The 25,076-nt window shown below is 47.4% G+C and overlaps 1 protein-coding gene across 1 annotated transcript in view; it reads left to right on the top strand.

The window, feature by feature from the left end:
• The window catches only part of Anxa2 (annexin A2), a 41,067-nt gene that overhangs the window by 2,125 nt on the left and 13,866 nt on the right, over positions 1 to 25,076 (top strand). Inside the window, exons 2-4 of the mRNA XM_028865941.2 lie at positions 9,386 to 9,442; positions 13,156 to 13,255; positions 23,062 to 23,156. Coding sequence (XP_028721774.1) covers positions 9,395 to 9,442; positions 13,156 to 13,255; positions 23,062 to 23,156 — 243 coding nt within the window. The 5' untranslated portion in view covers positions 9,386 to 9,394. The remainder of the gene's footprint in view (positions 1 to 9,385; positions 9,443 to 13,155; positions 13,256 to 23,061; positions 23,157 to 25,076) is intronic.

Genomic DNA, 25,076 nt, shown 5'->3' with positions numbered 1-25,076 from the left:
TGTGTGTGAGGGTTGATGGGAACTTTTGCTCTAATTCTTGGCTTGTACAGGGTGCAGGGACCTGTTTCATCAGGGGAGAGTGGGTGTGTTACAAAAGGAGTCTCAGGCACTACGGGCTGCTTTAAACATCCATTTGTCTTACACACTGTGCTTTAGGGACCCACTGTGTCCCAGTGACAGTTACAGTACTGAGGACACAGCGGTGGACTAGACACACATATACATGCATATGTGTTCACCGTGTGCTTGCACACACAAACACAGGCACGCAGTCCTTGCTTTTTAGATTTTGAATCTGTTGGGGAAAGAAAAAAAAAGAGAACAGATCAGTGAATTAGTTGTAGAGAGAGCAATTTTATTTGACTAAACTAGTATATGTCCTCGCGAACCCAGCTGGACTTCCTCTGCCTCTTCTGAACAGGTGTTTCACAGACCTGGGCATGGAGCTGAGCTCATCCCAAAGTAGTGTCTAAACAAACTGGATGTAACCTGTCCATCAGAATCAACTGTGAGACTTGAGTACAAGTTGACTGTTCTCTTTTTCTGCACCTACAAATAATCCCCCAAGCCACACCCTTCTCTAGTCTGGCCTGCCACCAGAGAGGAAATTCCAGTCCTTAACAGACATTCTTTCCACCCATTCACAGTTTGGTGTGTTTTTCCTTTGTTACCAGAGGCAGTCTCCATCTGTGTTGCTGAGGGGACTTGGGATTCTGGGTGGTTCCACTGACATGATCTCCAGATGTTCCCATTAGGGTGCACATTGACGCTTTTTAAGACGTCTGAGCTCAGGCCTTCTTAGGGTACCCATCGGCAGCACCCAAGTGGTCTGAGTTCAAATCCCAGACTTGATGTGGACACTCTAACCACAGGGAGTGGCCATGACATGGAGCCATTTCATTATGCCCTTTGTCTCCTGGCCACACCCGGAAGACACAACTCAGAGGAGTTACAGGCCACGTGGTTCTCCTGCCTCCCTTCGGCTACCTCTTTGCTGTCTGTCTCTCTGCTTGTTCCTGTGGATGCTGTGGTTCTCATGCTATCCTGTGGCAGAACTAGGACCAGAGCATCCAGATAATGTGGAGATGGGGCTGGGTACCAGCTACTTATCACAAATGGGAAGAGGCTGGCCTAACATGATCTGCCAGGCTGTCTGAAGATGTTCAGAGGCCGGGATTGGGAGCTCCCAGGTCTGAATGAGTGGAACTGGGCCTGGATTTTAAACATTCAGTTTTAGGTGAAGAAAGGAAATTGAGAAAGGAGACTATGTTGGAAAAGAACAAAGTAGACCTGAAACTTTAAAGACCCAGTGTGTGACCCATTCCAACTTGCCATTGAACCATCTAGCACATCCCAGGTACCGTCAGACCTCTGAGTCAGGACAAAAGAATAAGTCATAAGCCCCAGGGCTAGACGGTATGGAAGGTGTCCTCTGAACACTCGACTCTGGCCTTTCACAAATGCACAAAGAACAGCAGGAAGTGTGGGCGTGGAGAGTGTTTGAGAAAGGTGATATCTGTAATGATTGGCTATAGCTTCAAGTCTCACTTAGATGCCCACTGACCAAGATGGGGTGCTCCCGGTAGAGGGGCAGATGGTCCTGAGCATGCTGAGAGGAGAGTTAGTGGTCTAGCCTGACTTTATGTGGAGAGGGCATGCGCAAGTGTGCATTTGTGCACCCGTGCAAAGACGGTAGTGAAGGACTGAGAGTGTGGTTCAGTGGGTAGAGTACTTGCCTAACACGCACAAGTCTTCAGTTCCATCCTCGACACTACATTAAATCGGGAGGCAAGAGGATCAGAAGTTTGAGATCATCCTGGGCTGTGTCATGAGACTGAGGCTAGCCCGTGTTGAATGAGAGACCTTGTCTAAAGACAGAGAAGGGGAGGAGGAGGGAGACAGAGAAGAAACCACAAACTTACACCGGGAGGTAGGTTCAGAGTGTAGGGAATTGTCTTGTACTTGAACATTTTTTCTGGCCGCTGATCTCTGTTGGAAGCCTAATATGTGGGCCATAAGACACTGAGATTGAATTATAGATACCCAGGCTGCTGTTTCCCAACCCTGAATGTGTCTCATGCCAAATGACATCATTCTTCCACGTTGGTCTCTTTCCACCCACTCCAAGTCTATCAGGAGGGGCTCCCAAAGCAAGAAGTGGCCGTATCTGTAGCTAGCAAACAAATATTGATTCAGATCAGACAGCCAGAGGGACAGGCTAGAGCAAGCGCTGTAGGCGCCTCTTGCTGAGTCTGATCAAGGCCATGGGCAGAATTCCAGGAACCCTGGGGCTTGACTTGGCCCTGTGACTCAAGCATTAATCAGAACCATAAAATCAAGGGGGAAAGTATGCGCCTTCAAGAAGGTTCTGTTAACTAAAGATGATGTAGGGGGGGTGGAGGGTGGGGTACAGTGGGAACTCCCTCCCCATCACTCACGCATTTTTTTTTCTTCTTGGTTAAGATCCCAATGTGGTTTGTATGCTGTGGTGTCCAGCAACTACAGGAAGGGCTGTGGTGGGGAAACCCAGCCCTCCACATTCCCACCCCAACCCATTTTGACTTTAAAATCGTGTTTTGGAGTCCTTCCATTTCCCGATTGATTCATCGTGGTTGCTAGGCATCTGTTTTGGGGTAACCCAACAACATGCTGTGTCTTCAACTACTCTCCAAGTGGGTGTGTCTCTGAAACTGCCTGGTTGGATTCTCTACAGACCAGCCCTGTCCCAACACGCCCTTGGGGGTTTTGTGCAAAATAATAACTGGGCTTTCTTGAACTAACACTTTTTAACTCAGTGAAATGTATTTTTGCTGGTTACGGCATTGCCCGTGAGATCCTTTCTCGGACTCTTTTACAAACATTTGTGTTTCACTTTCCTTGTAGAGAGAGGTTAAAAACAACTTCATTTGTACTTTTTGGGCATTGCTGTAACTGTGTTTTTTGGAAACAAAGCAATAAATTTAATAAGATCTAGTTATTGGGTTTTTTTTAAAGCAAAACCATAAATTATTTGTAAAACAGATCATCTGTTACATAGAAATTACCGGCAGATTCCACCGCTGCCATGCTTTGTCTCCTGAGAGAGAACCTTGTGCATGGAGATTAAGTCTCCTTTATTGTGTTCAAGGCCACAGGAGCCAGTCTGTTCCCTTCACTTGGGGGGAGCTGGGACAGCCCCCCTTTTCCCACCAGTGTGGGGTGCTACTTCAGATTGGCTGGAGGGGGTGTGGCTTTCAGAGTCTCTTTGGACTGGGTTGGTTTCTTAACCAGAAACACCTGCCTGAGAAAGGTTCCTTTTCCCAGTGCAGCCAGGTCCCAGCCCGCCCTGGGAACCAAGGCCCTGGCACAGAGTGTTCTCATCAACAGATGGCTCACCCGATAGTTCTTGCTGGTATGCAGGTTGAAACTAGTCGGTCAGCTGGGTGAGGTTGAGGTGCTAGGAAGAGAGATGCAAATCTGGGGAGCAGAGTGCCAAAAAGAGAGGGTGGCTCTGCTCCTAAGGCATCCTGAGGTTTTGGTTTTTGTTTTGAGCTGACGATCAATCGAACCCAGGGCCTTGTGCTTGCTAGGCAAGTGCTCTACCACTGAGCTAAATCCCCACCCCGCACCCTGAGTTTTGCATTGTGGAGTTAGGAGTTAGTTCAGGGAAGAGCCTCTTCATGGCATGTCGACTAATTTTTGGGTTTTTTAAATTTTTTTTTTATTTTTTGTTAAGCCAGGATCTCATGTAGCCCAGGCTAGCCTTAAACTCAATATGTAGCCAACAATGAACTTCTCATCCTCCTACCTCTATCTCCTAAGAGCTGGGATTGCAGGCATGTCCCTCCACACATGGCTTTTGTAGATCTCTTTTTAAATCTTGTGTTTTGGTGAACAGGTAAGTAGGAGTATTGGGTCTAATCAGTGGCTCTCACACCTACCATTTCTGTAACCAAACGTAACTTTGCAGCACTCATTCAGGTCCGTGGATTTGGGGCTTCCTAACAGACCTATCCCCTTGTTTTCCTGAGGTACACTGGGGATGTATTCTCCTGCCTCAGTCCCCTTCTCCCTCCACCCCTGACACGTTCCTCTGCCTGGTGACTCACCTCTCTCAGCGGACACATAGAGGCCTCACCATTAAGCCCTAGACTGAACCACTCTGCTTCCTTGAATTTTGTGATACAATCTCCCCATTGAAGAGCCACTGAGGTGAGGTCTAAAGAGCAAAGGCAGAGGACTTAAAGGTCCTGGGGTACAGACCTGTCCTGCTGGGGACCGTGGCTAGTCTCTTAAGTGTCTCTTGTACAGTGTATTGGTTACTTTCCTGGTTGCTATGACCAAATAGCTAACTACAAACACCTTGAAGGAGGAGGGGCTTATTTCAGCTTACAGTTTAAGTGCATACAGTCCATAATAGCAGGGAAAGCAGGAGCTTGAGGAGGCGGCTGGTCACATTGCACGTAGAGTCAGGAAGCAGAGAGAGATGAATGCTGCTTCTCAGCATACTGTCTTTTTTTTTTTTTTTTTTTTAATGCAGTCAATGACAGAAGCTTGTGGCATGGTGCCACTCACATTTAAGATGGGCCTTCCCATTTTAATGACCCTAAACTAGGAAATCCCTCACAGAAACACCCAGAGGTGTGTTTCCATGGTAAATCTAAATCCACTCAAGTCGACAGCAAAGATTCTCCATCACAGGTGGGGAGCTGCGGCCGAGGACGCTTCGTCCCTTGAGTACAGTCTCAGTGCGCATGGACTCTGAGTCTGTAAATGACCTGACCGTTACCAGGACTGCAGACCTCACCAGCACTGCAGAGGCTTTTCCAACCCCAGGAGTCGCAACACACTGACCCAGTCTCATTAGTCAAACTAAAGTTTTAGCAGTCATGGCGAGAGCTCACTGTTTGTTCTACCAACTAACCAGCCCTGTGAGAAACTGCACAGCCAGGGGATTGGATGGAGTGGAGAAGCAAAAGCCATATTTTATTTCTAAGCTAAAATAGGGTTGCCATTAAACTTGCATGAGCTAGGAAATATTTATGGATATGGGCACTTAGATAATGCTTGTTGGTCTCTGTGACTTTGGCGTTATTATGATATTTTTGGACATTCTGGTGCAGAAAGGTTGTAATATAAATGTGACTTATATTAAAAACTCTTCTTAAGTGCATGTTTGGGGGCTGGAGAGATGGCTAAGTGGTAAAGAGTGCTTGCTGTGCACTCTTTACCGGACTTCAGATCTCAGCACAAAGGTAGCAAGGGTGCAGGAGAATTTCTGGGTTGCTGGCTTTCCGCTTACTCCAGAAAATGCAAGCTTTGAGTGCAGGGAGAGAGACCCTGTTTCAAAAGAAAAAGATGGAGAGTGGTAGAGGAGGAAGCCAGTGTCCTCTTCTGGCTTCTTTGTTTGCACACAGATGCATGCACCTTCTAGTACATCCTTATGAACACACAGGTACATTTGAATACACACACACACATACACACACACACACACACACACACACATACACACACACACATACACACAGTCTGTCACCTAGTTGTGGAAATAAATATTCTTAATTTGTATAGGGATCTGAGACTTGGTAGGGGAAATGAGACAAAGTATACTTCCAGCTTTGAGTCATATGAATCTATGTGCTATTCCAATGCTTTTCAAATGGAGGGCACTCAATACTGAATGAATGAAGGAATTCCTACAGAAAGGCTGGAGAGAGCTGTGTGGAAAGGGGACTCTTCTGACCTTATCAGAGCAATGCCAATGTTGTGGTGACTTGAGGAATGCACAGAGTGCCATAAAATATAGTGAGAGCCAAGTGTGGCAGAATACACCTGTACTCCCTGGCAAGAAGATTGTGAGTTTGAAGCCTGCCTGGGCTACATAGTAACATCCTGGCTTTTTGTTCTCTCTGTTGTTTGGTGTGCATGCATGTGTGCATGTCTGAGGGTGCAGGTATGGATGCACATGCATATGTGTGTGTGTGTGCATGCATGAGGGTGCAGGTATGACTGCACATGCATGTGGAGTTCAAAGTTTGATGTCATTGTTTTCCTTGATTGTGTTCCACTTTCATTTACTGAGGCAGGATCTCCTGAAGACGGAGGAGCTCTCTCCCATTTGGCCAGACTAATGAGCATATACTCAGAGATCTCCTGTCTCTGCCACTGGAGCACTGGGATTATACCCACCTGGCTTTTAGATGGGTGCTAAGTATCTGAACTCTGATCCTTACACCTGTGTGGCCAGTACTTTATCTACTGAGCATCTCCCCACCCATGACACCCCTGTTTTTTTGGGGGGTAGAGAGGGAGGTGGAGAGGGGAGGCGTAAGAAGGACAGGAGCCAGAGAGAAAGTAAACCAGTTTGCTACAGAGAAAGCCTGGTCAAGGAGCTCTTTAAGTACTAATCCTTTGTGGGGAATGGATAGAGGGAGGTGGGGCTGGGTCCTGATGCTAATCTTGGAAGGTTATGCTCCATTGGAGTTAGAGGAAGCACTGGCCTTAATTTCTAACTCTCTGATGAGATCAGATGGGGGATTGAGTTGGTAGGAGTAGGGAGGGCCAACTTGATGAAAGAGCAGATGATTATAAATGCTGGCGCAGAAAGCAAGATTTGTGGGGCTTCCAAAAAAAATCCCTCTTATTGGTCCTCTCAAGGTGTCGAGGCTGGGGGAGAAGAATTAACGGGAATGGAGAGTGTAAAGTGGTACATCAGATTGCCTTTGATCTGCACAGTCCTGGGGGGAGGGCTCCTGTGGGCAGCTGTCTGCAGAGCAGCACTCAGAGCTGGGAAGACAGTCTGGAAGAACAACTCAATAAGATCTTGCTGTGCCACTGGGGCGGTCAGCTGGTGGCTTTCATTTCTTTCATTCGGCTTTGCATTTTAATCCCTTAGTCTGGAAGCCCAAGAGGTAGACGATAACTGCTCTTATCTGCTCTAGAAACTCTCTGGCCTTGTGAATCTGATGGGAGCCTCCGGCAGGTTCCGGCCCAGGTAGAATGGAGAGTGCTCTTGCCAAGGAAGATGTTAATTTGTCTGAATAGGCTGTGGAAGAGGCTTTGGGGCCGAGATTGGACTGTGGCCTTCTGGAATTCTTTTAGCTCAGCACCCATATGTAGAATGCTGTTTTCCAATTATTCTATGTAGATATAGAATGTGAGGAGCATATGCAGTCTCTCATTTCCTAGTAGTCGCATTAAACAACAGCAAAGGGCCAGTGAGATGTCGTAGCAGGTAAAAGGCACTGGCCACCAAGCCTGGCAACTTGATTCAGCGCTTGGGACCCACATGATGGAAGGAGAGAGAGCCGACTCCCACAAGTTGTCCTCTGACCTCCACGAGTATGTCACAGCATGCACATGTGCACACATACACAAGCAAATACATAAATATAATAATAATAGCAACAGGGGAGGAGACTGGAGAGAGCTTAGAGGTTAAGAGCTCTTGGTGTTCTTACTGAGGACCTGAGTTTGGTTCCCAGCACCCACGTCAGTGGTTTACAATCACCTGAACTCCAGTTCCAGGGGATCCAACCACCTCTTCATGCCTCTGTAGGCACCCACACACCACATGCATGCTATTGACAAGTGTGTGTGCGCACATGAACTGGTACACACACACACACACACACACACACACACACACACACACACACACACGCTATGCTCCACCTTTATATCTTCCCGACCTTGGCAACCATTCATCCATCATTTACAGCCTCCACAGAGCTTCCTCTTTTAGAATGGCCCTATAACTGGGTAACACAGCCATGTGCAGTATTTTAGCCCAGCTCCTCTCAGTAATGTGCATTTAAAGTTCCTCTGTGTCTTCTGTTGGGATTGAGAACTTTTTAGCACTAAGTAATAGTCCATTTTGGGGGGGGGGGGAATGCACCACATTATACTGACAGAGCAAGACTTTTTACCATGAAGAATGACATGGGCACATGAGGGACATACAGGGGACAGCCAGGGAAGAAGAGGCAGTGAAGGAGCCGAGGGACTGGAGGTGATGCAAACGTTTTTGACTACTTTCCTTTTTGTCTGGCTTGAAAGGCTTCAAGGGGCGGGGGTGAGCATCTTGCAAAAGTACATCCTGACCACAAATAAAGGTGACTCTCCTCTCTCTGACCTCCTACCTTCCACAGCCTAGAATTCACTTAGTTCACAATGTTCCTGCGAGCTGGCAAATGGCTGTGTCACATGTTGTCTTCAAAGCAGTTTTATGAAAACACTGAGGCAAAGCGAGCTCCTTGCAGAGAACAGAGAGCTTAATTCCCGCAGGCACCCAGGGCACGCCTAGTACAAATGCTGTTGGCAACCTTTTGGGGAGGTGGCCGTGTGCTGCATTTCCCTTTGGGGTGATTATGCGGAATGACCTCTCTTGTCTCAGGAGAAGTCACTCTTGGTGGTGGGGGCTATCAGTTCCAACAACTTAGTCCACAAATAGGTTGGCCATTCATCAGTATGGCAGCCCTGAATGATGACTGATAAAATGTAGTCCATGGGAGACGATGGCATTGCAACTGTTCTAAATCTTAAATGCAAGGTCAGCCCTCAATGAGATGTCTTCATATCAGAAAGTTGGTCTATCTGCATTTTATGAACAGTTTAATAACTTCTTTGCGTGTGTGTGCGCGCATGTCTGTGTGCATGGGTGCACTTGTGTGTGGAGGCCAGAGGTCACCATCAGGTGTCATTTCTCCTCTGGTGGTCCCCACCTTGTTTTCTGAGGCAAGAACTCTCATTGACTGGAGTCTTGCTGATTAGGTTGAACTGGCTGGCCACTGAGCCCCAGAGATCCATGAGTCTCCCAGCTTTTTTCATATGGGTTCTGGGGGTCAAACTAAGGTCCTTATGCTCATGAGGTAAGCTTGTTATACCATCACTCAGCCTCAGCATCTTCTGAGTACCCCTGGGGGAAATGGTTGTGGGGCTACTATTAAACACTTTCCTTTGGGATCAGGCCTCCATGGAGCCGCTGTTGATCTCAGTTCCTGTCCTCCTTACTCTGTGAAGTCACTTGAGAGTAACACACAAGTAATGGCAGTTTTGATATGCTTATCACCTCTGATGGAAGAGCCCATCCTCTGTTTGAACCAGTGGTGTTGGCCACAGGAAGCTTTTAGGTTTTGCATTCACAGACCAGACCCACCAGGTCCTGTTGAACCAGAGCAAGAGATAGACCAGTTTAGTAATCCATCCCCAACCTAAGGCACACCTGTCTCTAAGCTTTAATTTTCTCAATGATAAGACTGAGAATCGCCTGCTTGAGAAAACACTTTGCTTTAACAGCCTCCAATGCAGTGGTCCAAGAAGACATTAGTGTGATGAGTTGCTGTGCTTGGGGGAAAGAAAGCCTCCTTTATTGAGACTTTGTGGTTGATTTTTTTTTTTTCAGTTTTTCAAAATGTCTACTGTCCACGAAATCCTGTGCAAGCTCAGCTTGGAGGGCGATGTAAGTATCTCATCTCTCACTTCGTGGGCTTTTGCAAATTGGACATCTGTTGAACTGTGCTCTGATCTCCCTGTATACACAAGGAAAATGGGGCCATAATTCAGTCATTATTAGGTGTCTCCCCTGTGCCCCGGTTCCTTATTGCTTTAACCGTTCCTAGCAGTTTCATTTGAAATAAATGTCATGGTGCTAAAACCCTTTTTGGCATCGAATGAAACTTGTACAGCATCATGGAGGAGGAAATGCCTGGAATTGTGCTCTGTCGGGCTTACTGCATGAGTGGTAATTACTGCTTTGGTGACATGCGAGTTTTCAATGTCAGGCCTTGAGGTTTTATTTATCATAAGCTTCAGCCGTGCCAAAAAACAATTCCAGTGTCTTTTAGGCTTCTTAGAATGTTTGGAATATTCTTGTAGGCAATAGCATATGGCTATTATTATTATTATTATTATTATTATTATTATTATTATCCCACTGAATCCAGTTGGTGCTGCCCATGTGTGCATGAGTCTGCCTCCACTGGCCTATGGGTAACCTACCAGTGAGCACATCCCCAAAGTAAAGTGCCAAGCAGCCGTCATCTCCAGAGCTTCCTCAGGGTGGGGTCTCGGAGCCTCTACTTTTCTGTTTCTAACCTAGCACCTGGGAAAGCTTTCTACAAAGTAAACCAGAATGTATCTTTTTCAAAAGGATGGTTAGGTAATTAATCCTAGGGCTTTTTCCGTTGTTGTGTTTTGTTTTTCTTTTGTCCACGAGGAAGCTCAGAATTAAACCTTGTCTTTTAAAGAGCCACTCAAAAGACAGGCGACAACTTGGGTCCTGTACTCAAACCCTTCTTTGTTGTCTGTGGCACCTGCTGCCTTAACGTGCAAATGAATGGGCCTGCTCGCGCGCACACAGACCGTGTGTGTGCGATATTAAATAAAGCCTGTTTGTTGTTTCTCATTTAAATCTTGCCTCGTCTTGGAACTTGGCCTGCTGTTAGAGCCTAGACAAGTCTTGCTGTTATATAATTTGTTTCTCCAACAGATTTTATCTAACACCTTTGATAATTAGATTGTCCTTGGTATCAAATTTCACGAGAAGTCGCTCTGGCTGTGGCCAGATTGGCAGAGTACATGCCTAGCTTAGCTTGCATGAAGTCTTGGGTTCCATCCACAGCACTACAGAAACCAGCTGTGCACACCTGTAATCTCAGCACTTGGGACATGGAGGCAGGAGGAGGTAAAGGTTCCCAGTCATCCTTGGCTATACATCAGGTTTGAGGCTAGCCTGAGACCCTAAAAATAAAAGTTGCATGAGAGAGCTCTTCAGTCAGCTCTTGAAGTTACTCTACCCTAGGAGTCCATGTGGAGGGATGGGGCTCAACTCGAAAATGGCCTATGTTGCCCATTATTGTGAGGGAAGGAAAGATCACGTTTACCTAATAACTTAATTTCCAGACAAGTGGATTTTATAGATGTCCGATTATCCATTTCTCTATGTCTCTAGGGCAACCACAGAGCCACACCCACCTTTCTGCCACTCACTGATATGATGACAGCCTGTCACCTAACCAGTGAGCCGGGTGTGGTGTGGATGCACTGCCAGCTACCTGCCCTTGCCAATAAGTTACTGGTGGCCCTGTCAAGAAGCTGAACAGGATTTTCCTTAGATTCCTGCCCAATTTCTGTAGCTGCCGAGAACAAATCCAGAAAGCATTTCCAGAAAGCACTTTGCTTGAAATTTCCTTCCCATGTCTATGTCACTTTGTCAGGCTCCCCAGAGCATCCCCTACCTGAGCCACAGGTGTCCAACCTACAAAGCCATAGGCCACATGTACCCTGAGATTGGTATGGATGGGGCCCACCAGAAAATTATACTTAAAATACCAGGGGACATTATTTTGTAGCTCAGTCACCTCCTTGGTGAGCATGAACTTTGTAGACAGTAATGTTGGGCCACAAGGATGAGAACATGCCTGAAAAGTGGTGAAATGAGGCAAGGCAAACTTTGATAATACACTTGTGTTTCAGAATTATGAATATCAACCCATTTGGCCCCATTGAACTGATGTCTGACCCTGAGCTTAGAGTTCTAGTTTTTCCCAAGGGACGCTTGGGAGTGTGGATCTCAGTTGCTCCCTTGTGACCCTTCACTAGTGACACAGTGGTCACTAGTAGTGTGACCCAATGGTGTGGGTGCGGGGCTGGCTCAGGAGACCGTTGACATCACCACGGTCAGCTGACTCTTCACGGAAACTGCCCCGCGGTTGGTCATCCTCATGTGTCACCGACACTTGTATGTACCAGGGAGGCCGTGAAATGGGGGCATTGCAGGGTGCAGGGCCACTGCGTAGGGGATGCATCAGTGATAGATGGTTCAGGACCGCTCACCGATCCAAGCCACATCACTCCTACCCATGGTTTGCCCTTCATTTGGGGCCAGGCTGTCCCTGCAGGAACATTTCAGAAGAGGAGGGAAGCTAAGGCATAGGAGAGAGAGTGGATAGAGGAGTAGGCCATTGTCTTGGGGGTGGGCCAGAGATTCCCGTTCATCAGCTCAGGAAAGTGGTGGGCTCTGACAGGCACCCAAAGAGGAAGGACTGTTTAAAAGACAATAAGGAAAATGTGCCAGGCAGAGCAGGAGGCAGGGGCATCCTGGAGAAGGCAGAGGAGGGCACTGACGAGGAGGGAGAGGAACAGGAACTTGTCACCGTAAAGAGGATGTGGCTTGGCTCGCACCCACCTTGATGCCACCAAGACAGTCACAGCCCAGACCTGGAGAAAGTCCCTTCTGCTGCACAGCCCATAGAGGCGTGGGGATGAGTGTTGCTGCTCATTAGCTTATTTGTTGATTTGTCTTTATTTGGGGGTCAGGACCTCATGTATCTATCCCAGGCTAGCCTGACACTTGTCATGTAGCTAAGAATAACTTGGAACTTCTGATTCCCCTGCTTCCACGTTCCCAGTGCTGGGATCACCCTTCCCCACTCATATGCTGCTGGGGATCAAACTCCGGGCTTCCTGCATTCGGGGCCAGCACTCTCCCAACGGACCCACATTCCCAGGCCCGAAGTCGCTGTTGAATGAGTTGCACTCTGGGCAGCAGAGGCCCGCAGTAACACTTGGCAGTGCACACTCACCTTCCAGACATTTCCACAGTTTCAACTTAGTTCAGATTCTTGCTAGACCAGATTCTTTCTCTTCAGAAGCTTGAATAGATGCTGGTCTCAGATCCCTCGCTTGGCGCCCTGTGCTTTGAAGCTCTCACTACAAGTGAAATGCAGAGTAGGAGCCCGGTGTGGTCGAAACTAGTGGAACCTTTGAAGAGCAACTCTTGTGGAAACAAGTTTTTCTCTTTCTTCCTTTTTTTTTTTTTTTTTTTTTTTGATATGGTCTCATGTAGCCGAAGCTGGCCTCAAACTCCTAACGGAGCCGAGGATGACCGAGGGTGTGGGCTACCGAGCACAGTGTCTGTGGTGCTGGGAGATGGAAGTCATGGCTTAGGCTATGCTAGGCAAGTACTCCACCAGTTCAGCTCCATTCCCAGCGTCAAAATGAACCCTATATAAAAAAGACAGGGGTGTGGGAGCCTGTTGGCGCCTACTTACTTGGCATGAGAGTGGTTAGAATTCTTGAGAGACCTGGGAGTACCGAGTCTGGTCTCCGGGTGTTCTTCCATTGAGAGGATTTGCAGTGTGTTATTTGAGTGTGCTTGTGTTCTTCTCTCAGCACTCCACACCCCCAAGTGCCTACGGCTCAGTCAAGCCTTACACCAACTTCGATGCCGAGAGGGACGCTCTGAACATCGAGACGGCTGTCAAGACCAAAGGTAGGCCGTGCGTCTGTCTGTCTGTCTGTCTCCTCCTTGTCTGGGTGGCCTCGAACTCATGGTGTAGCCGAGTCACAACCACCTCTGATTCCAGCGCCAGAGTAGCAGATGCCCTCTTCAGGCACCACAGTCGTATATGTACACACACACACACACACATACACACATACACACATACACACATACACACATACACACATACACACACACTCTACATATAATCCACGTTCTTAAAACAATTCCTCTTTCACACACCATAGGGCGTGATTCTTGTGATTTCTCCATATACCTTTGCGGAAACACCCTAGAGGTTAATAGTTAACTCGTTAGACAAAGATGTTCTCTTCTACATGCTGAGCACAAAGGGTGCTTTTTATCCCTGCATGAGAAAGCTCTCAGCCCGCTGGAATGTAAAGACTGCACAGTTGATCTCTAGCCACACAGCTGAAATGCTCACATTAATAAAAACACTCCCAGGCCCTCCCTGAGTTAGCGGGAAAACTATAGTTCCCAGGCGAAGAAAGCCCTGAGGGCTGAGGCATGGGCTCCCACATTCCCGTGTGGGCAAGCGTGGCTGACATCACCACCACCATCATCATCATCTTGGTCGTCTTCACCAATATTTACTAAGGGCTTATCACGGGCAGATAATGCATTGAGCCATTCTGGAGCATCCTGCTTAGCTGACCTTCAGATTAATTTCTGATGCCATGTGCCATTCCCATTTTACACATGGCACCACGGAGGGTTAGTTAACACGTTTCATGTCTGTTGACCTTGGTTCAGACTTGGATTTGAACATAGTTCTGCCCATCCCCTGACCCGTGTCACAGCCCCCAGCTGTTAGGATTAGATTCGTCACTGTGTCGTCGACCATTTCCAGGCATGAAAGGCAGTGTGTGGTCTGATGCTGTTGCTATCGGATATGCATCCCAGTTGTGGTCCAGCATTAGCGAGGGCACCTGTTTCTTCTTCCTTTTAATCCATCCAGCCTCCAGCATTAGTGCTCAGTCAGTGCTGCAGTTGGAACCACTCTGCCGTGTGTGTGTGTGTGTGTGTGTGTGTGTGTGTGTGTGTGTGTGTGTGCCAAGTGGTTTTGGTAAGTAACAGTTTTCGTAAGTCGGATGCTCTTTACAATAAAACATTTAATATGTATTGTTTTAAGTCTATTTTGCTGATGTTTATCTATCAATACTGACAATTTAATATGCTCATTTTAACATTCATTCACCTTAAACGTGTCAGTTCTGCAGGAAAATGGCAATAAAATGTAGTATACCGTATGTTATTATGACAGCTACAATATTTACTCAAAGGGGGGGGGGACAAGGCACTGGTGACTTATGAAGCTATGAATTATTGTTTCTTGTGGTTTCAGTGTATTTTGTTTCTGTGTTTTCCAAACTTTCCATGATGGTTATGCATGGCCTTTCCAGAGACAGGCAGGATGAGTTCATTAAAAACATGCCCCCGATATTTCAGATAAGTAACACCACTTAGGTAAGGAGCCGACAGGAATCTGGAGTGATTAAGACACTCCTGAACACCTTCACCTCAGATGCTTTATCGGGAGCTGGCGTTGTTGTGACATCAAAGGAAACAGGGCAAACCTTGAATGCTCGTAGAAACGCAAACCAGGGCTGAGGGATGGCTGTCTGCTCCCTAGTGACCCTGCACCTGACACAGATGGGGCGAGCTGGCCTCTTGCGGGCTAGTAAGAGCAAGGAGAGGAGGAGCTGGGATACACTGCCTGGAACAGAGTAGCTGCTATTAAACATGAGGACGGGGCATGGGATGAAGCTGGGCATGAGGACAGTTATTAGGAGGGGCAGAGCGGTGGAGATCTGATTCTGACTCTACCCTGGTAACTCTCTCCCAGCACCTGGGAGAGCTCACCTTTGGGCATTCTGGTGGCTCCCTGCCGCCTCTGCTACAGTTTCTCTTCCTAGCTTTATCTCCTGTTCCATACAGTGTCCCTTAGCAGATGGTGCCTCTGCTTTCGCTACTCCAGAGGTGTATGACTTCTTTTATCCCTGAGTCCCTAATAGTTGTCAAGCATGGCTCTACTCCAGTGTCCCCTTTCCCCGCGCCCCCCAATCATGGTCTTGCAGTGTAGCCCAGGCTAGCTCAAGCTCCTGATCCCTTTCCCCTTGTTGCCCTACTTGTGGGGTTATAGCTGTGTAGAGTCGATTGCCTCCCTGCCTCCTGTCTTCCCACTCCACGCCTCCATCATAGTCCTTGCCACACTATCACACTTGCTGCCCTCTAAATCAGTCTCCGCTTAAGTGGTTTTACTTATTAGCCTTTAACAACTTTGTTTATTTTTATTTTCTGTACATTGCTGTTTTGCCTGCATGTGTGTCTGTGTGAGGGTGTTGGGAGCCCTGGAACTCCAGTCACAGTCTTGAGCTGCCATGTGGGTGCTGGGAATTGAACCTGAGTTCTCTGGAAGAGCAGCCAGTGCCCCTAACCACTGAGCCATCTCTCCAGTCCTCTTAACCTTTTAAAAATGCTCAGGACCATGAGATTGTGTGAGGAGGTAAAAACCCACATACTATTCAGAAGATGCACGGGTCTCAGAGCACAGAGGGGGGGACACAGATACATTTGCGGGACAGGAAGCAAAGGTTCATTACAGAGGCTGGGTGTCACCCAGAAGACTGAATGGTCCCCGTGAGCTTTGATCCATTTTCACCACAGAATTTAGCTCACTCTCAGGATCCAGCTTTGTTTCTATTTGGAGGGATGTTGGATATGTTTTCCTCACATTACCTGGACCCAGTGCAGAGCTGTCGTGTGTTTACTCCCTGGCCCGAGGTAGACCGTGCAACACCTTACGTAATTTATGTCTAGTTAGAAGCTGAGTTGGGCCATGCAAAAGTCGTGATATTGCTTAATTAACAAGAGGTTTCTGAGACTTGATCCGTAGGAGTCTCGTGGTCTAGAATGGCCTTGGGTTAAATATATACTCTGGGGTGTTCAGCACAGCTGGGCATGGTTTACCATATGGGTCCAAATAACTAGAAAGGAAAGTCAGCTAAATTAGAAAAGGATGAATCTCGACTCCATGAAATAGATGGTAATTAGCAGCAGCGCAGCCCTGGAGTTAAGCGCTGGTGCCAACGAATCCCAGCAGCTTTGGCGTCTGCCGAGGGGAGGGCGGGCCGGGAGTTGCTCTATTATTGCCAGTTTTGATTCGAGCAGTATTTGTGTTCCCCGGAAGGGCGAGGCCCCCCCTCCTCATGAGCGAGCCCAACTATAGAAGTGAGTTTCTGCGCTTCTTTTCTCTTGTATTTTAAAATAGAACTACCTCAGGTTCCCAGCAAGGCCGCAAGACCGCCCTCCTATGCACTGGAGAGTGAGCCAGGACCGGGAATCTGGGTTTCACTTGCATGCCTGGAGGGGAATGCAGCAGCTGAGCGCAGCCAATAAGAGAGTATATTCTCCGAGGGTGCCAGGAGGTGTGTTGGCCGGGGACCAGAACCTCTTACTTATAAGATGGAGGAGGTTGAAGAAAACCCTGCCGCTGTGAGGCACACTCCTGGGGAAGGCCTCTGGAACTCCAGGGCTATCCCCTTCTGCTAGAAGGGAAGCTGTCCACTCCTCCTTTGTGGAGGCCTGCCCCTTGGGCTTCAGGGTCACTGCAGACCAGCCCTCATCTTACAGCTCTTCTCAGAGGCAGACAAGGCCCCCGTGGAGTCACAGCTTGCCTCTCTAAGGGCACCGTCTGCATAGCTGTGCAGGCACCAGGCGTCTGGAAAACCCAGGGCAAGGAGTCCCCAGTGCCCTGGCATCGCTGGCATCAGCCTTCATTGGCTACCTCGCCTCATCCCTTTCTCCTCTGTAAGAGGAGACGGCCCTTCTGTCCCCCGCGGAAACCCAAACACCAGTTTCACCCAGAAACGGCAGAAGAAACCGGATTCTTTTCTGGCGTCTATCTGCACGGTGGTTTGAGGGAGGAGGGGGCCCTGCTGGGTCCTGTGGCAGCCGTTCAGGTTTGTCCCTTCCCGTTCCCTGAGGTGACCGGAGAACCAGGGCGTCCAAAGGTGCCCCCATGTCACACATGTTATTCCACTTATGACTGGATTTGCTTCCTTGTGTTTTCCTGCTGGTACTACATGGGATTTTGGAAACATGCTAGATTGTTCTCTGAGCCTTAGAAGGGCTTTATTTATTTATTTATTTATTTATTTATTTAAGTCAGGGTCTCTTGTATCCCAGGCTGGCCTAGAAGCTGCTCTGTAGCCAAGGGTGGCTTTACATTTCTAACCCTCCAGTTTCCACCTCCCAAGTGCTAGGGTTAGAGGTAAGCACCACAACCCCCGGGCTGTGTGGTGCTTGGTTCCAAACTCAGGACTTCATGTATGTTAGGCCAGCATGGTACCTACTGAGTTACATCCCCATCTCCGGGTTCTCGATTATTAATGCATCCCTTGTCTATAACAAAGCAGACTAGGCCTTGGGTCCTTTCTTCCTTTCTTCCTTTCTTTCTTTCTTTCTTTCTTTCTTTCTTTCTTTCTTTCTTTCTTTCTTTCTTTCTTTCTTTCTTTCTTTCTTTCTTCCTTCCTTCCTTCCTTCCTTCCTTCCTTCCTTCCTTCCTTTCTTTCTTGAGCTGAGGATCGAACCCAGGGTCGCCTTGGTTCCTTTCTAAGAAACTTAACCAAGGTGACGTCAGAACAGAGTGGGAACAGAAGTTTGATCTCCGGGTTAAAGTGCCTTCCTGGGTACTCAGCTAAGCGAGGCTGTCCTCGACCTGGGTCCATGTCCCACAGCTATACCACACCTGCCAGAGGCCTGAGGTTCCTCAGCCCTACCCTGAGTATACATTTTCTCTCCCAGTTCTCACGGAGCTTCCATAGTCGACCTTGAAACTGTACTGTTAATCTCCTGAGCGCTATTAGCAAACAGGGTCCCTGTCTTCTGTCTGCCCTGTGTTTTCATAAGCCAGTCATTGAATCCAGGCAGGGGCTAGGTCTGTGTCAGAGAAGCTGAGGGAAGGACTTGCCTCCTATCATTCATTCAGTCTTTATTGTGTTCTAGAAAAAGTTTTACCATGGTCCCTGTTTTATATCTGGGAATGCCAGGCAGCGAGAGAGAAGCAGGGTGCCCCCAGGTCATACAGGCCTGAGTTCCAGATACTTTCCAGAATATCACCTTGGTTGCCGCTGCTTATGCAGAGGCCTCCTGTGTTAGTTTTCTCATTCCTGGGTCAAAAGACCCGACCAAAGCAATTTAGGGGAAGGAGGGTTTCTTGGGGCTCACGATGGGCGTGTATAGTCCATCACGGTGGGGAAGGCGTGGCAGCAGGAATGGGAGGCAGCCAGCCACACTACATCCACAGCCAGGAAGTAGAGAAATGAACGCTGGTGCTCAGTCCACTCTCTCCACTTTAGACAGTCCAGGACCCCGGGCCACGGGATGGTGCTGCCCACGTTTACAATGAGCATTCCTGCCTCAGTTAACCCTATCTAGGTAACGCTTCACAGACATGCTTAGAAGTTTGTGACTCTAGATCCTAGATCTAGTCAAGTTGGTAATACTAACCGTCATAGTACCCCTGGGGCCCTGGCCAGTCCTCCCTGGCATACTTCAGGCTCTGTCGTAAAGATGATTTCTTCTCATCCAAAAATGTCAGGATATCCAGCAACCCGAGCTGTAGCCCTCGACCCCCGCCCCCTCCCTCTGGGGACCTGGATAAGGCAATTCTCCTTTTCTTTCCAAGCAGGCAGCTCCCGTCCTGAGGCCTCTTGAGCCCCCAGCAAACAAATGAAATCCGCTCTTTGTGCAGTCAGCATGTCTCTGCCGCTGTGAGTCAGCATCCTGTTCCAAACGGCTCTTGGTCCCTTGCCATGGACAGTGGAGACACACATTTTCCATGGAATGCAGGAGGACGGACGGAGCAGACTTGGGATTTCTACCCACAGAGAGGAGGAGGGCGGGCGCAGGCCTTGTGGCTTTGGGTTCAGCCAACACTTGAAACTTTTTTTTTCCTTTTCTTTTTTCTTTTGGTTTTTCAGAGACGGGGTTTCTCTGTGTAACGGTACTGGCTGTCCTGGATCTCACTCTGTAGACCAGGCTGGCCTAGAACTCACAGAGATCCGCCTGCCTCTGCCTCCCAAGTGCTGGGATTAAAGGCGTGCGCCACCAGTGCCCAGCTACTTGAAACTTTTTAATGCTTGAAAAAGTATGGTGGATGGTTGAAAAGACCCAAGCCCCCAAAGCCACTGCCGGAGCCCAGCTGTCAGTCATGCCTTCTTAGAGCTGTCGTTTAGCAAAGCCCTTCCTTAGGTGGACTAGAACAATGACTGACCTTCCCCATGTCTTCAGTTGGAATAGCAAAAGTATGTAGATGATTAGATTAGCTAACCATTCTCATCCAGGGAACACATGCTTAGCCTCTACCCTGTGCCCAAGTGTTGTTTTCTCACCTGGAGCCAAATACATACAATCTTAGGCAACTTTAACTTCTAAGGTTTGAGTAGGTTTAGTAAATTTTAAAAAGATCGCCTGAGTGGAGCTCAGCAGTTAAGAATGCTTGCTGCCCTTGCAGAGGACCCGAGTTTGATTCCTTCCCAAGGAGTAGACCGACCTCCAGTTTGGCCAACTGGACACCTGGCTGCTGAAAGGAATGCCAAATGCCTCTTTGGTGGCTGAGAACTGGGGTTACAGTTTGTGTAGCCTACCTCTTCCTAGGTGTTATTTCTTGCCTGGGTTGTTTAGAGAAAAGTAAATATTCCCTTCCCAAAGACCGCAGTCAACCCTCTGCCTCGTAAAAGTAGGCGATGGTGTAACAGTACAGCACAGTGGTAGATTTCCCCTTCCCCAGCCTTGGTCGCCCACCTCTGTCAGTGAGTCCCAAGGAAGGGATTATTTGGGAGTTGGTGTTAAAATGCTGCTTTGGGGCTCCCAGGTCCTAGAGTGTCCTAACGAGTAGAGCTCTGGTGAGGACTCAGGAGTTTGGTTGTTTGCATTGATTGGTTGATTAATTTACTGTACGTGAAAGAATGCCGTGGTGCACATGTGGAGGCCAGAAGACAACTTTGGGGAGTCCGTCCTCTCCTTCCATGATGTGGGTTGCTCCAAGGCTCAAATTCTGGTTGTCAAGTTCAGCCTCAATTGCCTTTATCCACTGATCCACATTGCCTGCTTGGGGCAGAGTTTTTAGTAAGTGTTCTGGGATTTCAGTACTGGTCAGCTGAGGGTCACATTCTGACTTAATAACCTTTAGGAGTCTGACTAAATCTACCACCATCCCTGATGACATCTAAATGTGGATTAATGTCAGGCTCTGTCAGAGCTTCGATGTGGAACTGTGGGTCTTTGTCCATTGTCCCCAGTGCGGGCAATATACAGAGTGTGACTCACAGGAGCCAGCATTTCCACAGGTCACTGATGCAGACCTGGGCCTCAGTCTCATCTTTGGACTCCCCATCTCTAAAGGAAAAAGAGGCCCACGTCTCTTTCTTCCCATTTCTTAATAGTTTGAAAGCCTTGATATGTGACTTAGGCTGACTCAAAACCGGCAATCCTCTTATATCAGCTTCTTAAGTGCTGAGGTTACAGATCTGTGCCAGATCATGTTCAGTGTCTTCTGAAGTGAGGTCACTGGTTGATTCTAGTTCAAGGACTGTGCAACATTCGCTGTGTATCTCACCCCCCTCATGGCCATTATGATGAATTTTACAAGTATATTTAATTACCTCACCCCTCAGATGATCACTGCTAAAACTGATAAATATGCTTCTAGGTCCAGTCCTATACACAGATACATATTCTTTTCTCTTTCTTCCTTTCTTCCTTCCTTCCTTCCTTCCTTCCTTTCTTTCTTTCTTTCTTTCTTTCTTTCTTTCTTTCTTTCTTTCTTTCTTTCTTTCTTTCTTTCTTTCCTTCCTTCCTTCCTTCCTTCCTTCCTTCCTTCTCTCTCTCTCTCTCTCTCTCTCTCTCTCTCTCTCTCTCTCTCTCTCTCTCTCTCTCTCTCTCTCAGACAGGGTTTCTCTGTGTAGCCCACACAACTTTAATCTCAGCATGCAGGAAGCAGAGGCAGGCAGATCTCTGTGAATTTGAGGCCAACTGGTTCTAAATAGTGACACCCCATCTCTAAAAGAAAAAACAAACAAACAAAAACAAAATGAAGAACTAAATAAAAATTAGGTTATAGTCGGTCGACTGGTTTACATTCTGTGCTTTTGTTTGTATGTTGTTTATTTTCCCCAGAGCAGGCAATATTTCCACGCTGTAATTTTAAATGACCACATAGTACTCCAGTATGTGGACAAAAGGATTTTTAACCAGCCCCTTATTGGAAATCCAGGGTGACATCAGCATCCTCAGAGCTGACCCAAGTCTAGCAATAGGGTCTCTGTGTTTATACTGACTGCCCTAAAATCTAAGCTGAAGTCAGGGTCATTTGTTAATGGCTTAGTATGTTTATTGGTGTGCCCTCACTTTGAAATGAGTATATAAAAATGTTAAGCCATCTTTATCTTTAAAATTTTATTATTATGATTTTTTAATGTGCATTAGTGTTTTGCCATGGGAAATTTTGGGTCCCCTGAAACTGTAGTTACAGACAGTTGTGAGCTGCCATATGGTTGCTGGAAGTTGGGGTCCTCTGGAAGAGCAATCAGTGCTCTTGACCGCTGAGCCGTCTCCCCGCCCCCATCTTTATTTTTATACCCAGAAATTGTAGCTTTCTAGTGACCATGAAGCATCAGAATGCATCCTGTGTCCATCTGCTCATTTCTTTGCCCGCAGACATCATAGTTCTGGGCTCAAGTGCTCTGGGATGCCTCCGACTTGCCGTGTGCAGTCTGTGAGTGACCTTGTGAGCTCAGGGGCTCTGGAATATCTCCCCAGTTGTGGCAAAGACTTTTCATTTTATTAAACAAAGTTCCTAGTCAGGCAGGAGAGAGCCTTCTCTCTGCCTGAATCCTTAAGACCGAGCTTTCCCGACTTAAATGACATGTGTGGAATATTTCTGATACAAAATTGGAAACTCTCAGATACCACTAGGTATTGCTTATCTTTGTAAATACACATGTTCCAATTAAAACAGGTACTGAAACATTTGGGTGGCACTTCAAAACTCCCAATTTAGATTTAATTTAGATTAAAACACTTACTCTTTTTTAATACAGTTGTAAAATTGATTATTAAAGTCACCTATTGAAGATTGAAAGCACAGGATGTGTGTTTTCCTTGTGAGACAATCTCGCCTTCAATAAGGGTGGTTCTATTAATCAATTAAGCTATTAAAATATAACTGCCATATTAAGCCTGACTCGTTTGTCATGACAGCTGGTATAATTATAGAAATTATACCTAGCCATTTATACAGTCGTAATCTTGCAATAAATATAAATAATTGTCTCTATTAATTCATTTTGAAGGTTCTGTCTATTAATTCTCCAGTTAAGTGGCAACTTGGGGATGTTCATTTAAAATCCCCCTAAATCTTTGTTGTTCGTTCCGTCTGGCTGCCAGAGTTCCACACACATACACACACACACACACACACACACACACACACACACACACACACACTCACCTCCCACGGTTGATTTCAGGAACCAATTCATGAATAAAATAGCCTTTTTAAGTACAAATATTTAAAGGGTCGAGGCCCCAGGTCTAAGGCTTTCTGGGAAAGAGGGTGATGAGAGTCTGTGCTGGGTCGGGAAGAGGGAAGAGCTGCTCTTGACATCCGAGTGTTGGGTGTGGAAAAGAGCACACGGATTTCACTGTATGAAGGTCCCTTGTAGTAGGAGAGTGTGGTGGGTTAACGGTTCACAATTGATTCTCTGCAGGAGTGGACGAGGTCACCATCGTCAACATCCTGACTAACCGCAGCAATGCGCAGAGGCAGGACATTGCCTTCGCCTATCAGAGGAGGACCAAGAAGGTAGTGGAGTCTCCCCGGGGTGGAGGGCAGGCCTTGCTGGACTAATGTCTTCCGATATCTCTGGCTCTGTTCTTCATTAGTGTGTGTGTATATGTGTGTCCCTTGTTTGTGTCATCCTGCCTACCCCGGGGTGGCTCTGGAGCTTCCTGGTGATTCTCCTGTCTTCATCTTCCATCTTGCCACAGAAATGCTTGGGTTACAGATGTGTGCTACCACATCTGGCTTTTTTTACATCTAGCACCACTGCCTGCTGAGTCATTTCCCCACCCCACCCCCCCACCCACTGTCCAACATTCTTTCTGTGAATTGTGGCTCGTCTTTAACCAAAAAGAGCCTTCTAGAACTCTTGGATGTCCAAGGTTTTCCCCCTCACATCCTTGTGAGGGTTGCTGCTCACACAGGCACACATGTGGGAGCTGGAACATAGAGGTAACACCCTAGAGCACATGAGGGAGACACTCTGGAATAGATCACAAGGAATAGCAGCAGTGGAACCACTTGTCGGGTGCTTACTTTGTGTCAGGTACTGTGCTTAGTACTTTAAACGGAACAACTCACTTCCTCTATTGGCTTCTTGTGCTTCTTCATCAGATGTTGTGAACTTAATTTTAGGATGGTTTCCTCCACTGGGCATTGATCCTAACAGGATCTTCTCACCTACACTGAAGGGCTGGGGAGACAACTCAGTTGGTACAGTGCTTGCCACACAAGCATGAGGAAGGACCTGAGTTCAATCCCCAGCATCCATGTTAAAAAAAAAAAAAAGTTAAATACACAGCTTGTCATTGTAACCCCAGGGCTGGGGAGTCTAGACAAGAGGATTCTTGGGGCTCCCTGGACAATCAGTCCAGCTGATTCCCGAAAGCTGAGTTCAGTGAGAGACCCTGTCTCAAAAAATAGATGGAGCTCAATTGAAGAAAGAAAATAAACATCAACCACCGACCTTCCCATGTAGACATACATGTGCATATGTACCTGTGCACATGAACATATATATGCATACACACACACACACACAACTAATAACATGCTTAGCTTTGTCAAATCATCGCAGCGACCGGGCTTGTTGAAGCGCTGTGTTCTTCCCGCCATCTTCAGCGTGCCCCGCTCCCGCTGTTTCGGGGGTCTCTGTGTGTTTTCTCCGTGGCTGGTCCACTCGTGGTTAAAAGCAGCTCTCCCACTTGTTTATCTTGTTTTGCCTTCAGCATTGGGAAATTTTATTTTTAAGGACGTGCTACTTAATTTTTTTAACTTTTTTTTGCTATTAAAAGCTTTTCATTTATTCTCGGACGGAGCCATAAGTGGCGTCCTGCAGCTCCCTCTGACTTGAGGCTCACTTCCAGCCACAGTGGAGGTGACCTGACAGGATGCCAGAAGAGACTGTGTGTTCCCGGAGTTGACATGACCACCAGGTCCTGGGAGTTCCCGGTCAAGCCTGGCCGTCGCTCCCTCCTCCATGCTCTGACATAGTTGGAAAGGACATAAAAAGGAAGGCAGCTGGCTCCCTTCATCCCACGTGCATTAAAATTCCTCTTCCAGTAGACTTGTATTAATCTGCAGTGAGGCGGAGAGCGGAGTGTTTTATGTCTCTAGCTTTCCCAGAGGATCTGAGAGCTGGGAGAGCCAAGTTCCTGCTGGAACAGGAGGCCCACCACTTTGGACAGTAGGAAATAACTGCTCATTCGGTGTGGTCTTGGAGCTGTGCACACACACAGAGCTTGATTTGACGTTAGAGAGCTGCAGAACACAGACCCTTCATAGCCTGTTGGAGTAAAGATGTTATCAGAGTCACGAGAAGGGTCAGCAAATACACAGGCATTGCCATGTGCTAGGGACAGCCTACTGTCCTGATGATTCTTGGTGGCCCAGAATGATCATCTGTCACAGAAAGATGCCACAACTGCTTGAGGTCATTTCTGA

This window comes from Peromyscus leucopus, chromosome 7, assembly GCF_004664715.2.
Source record: "Peromyscus leucopus breed LL Stock chromosome 7, UCI_PerLeu_2.1, whole genome shotgun sequence".
Lineage (NCBI taxonomy): Eukaryota > Metazoa > Chordata > Mammalia > Rodentia > Cricetidae > Peromyscus > Peromyscus leucopus.
The sequence above is the reverse complement of the archived record's forward strand: the minus strand, read 5'-3'. Positions and strand labels throughout refer to the sequence as shown.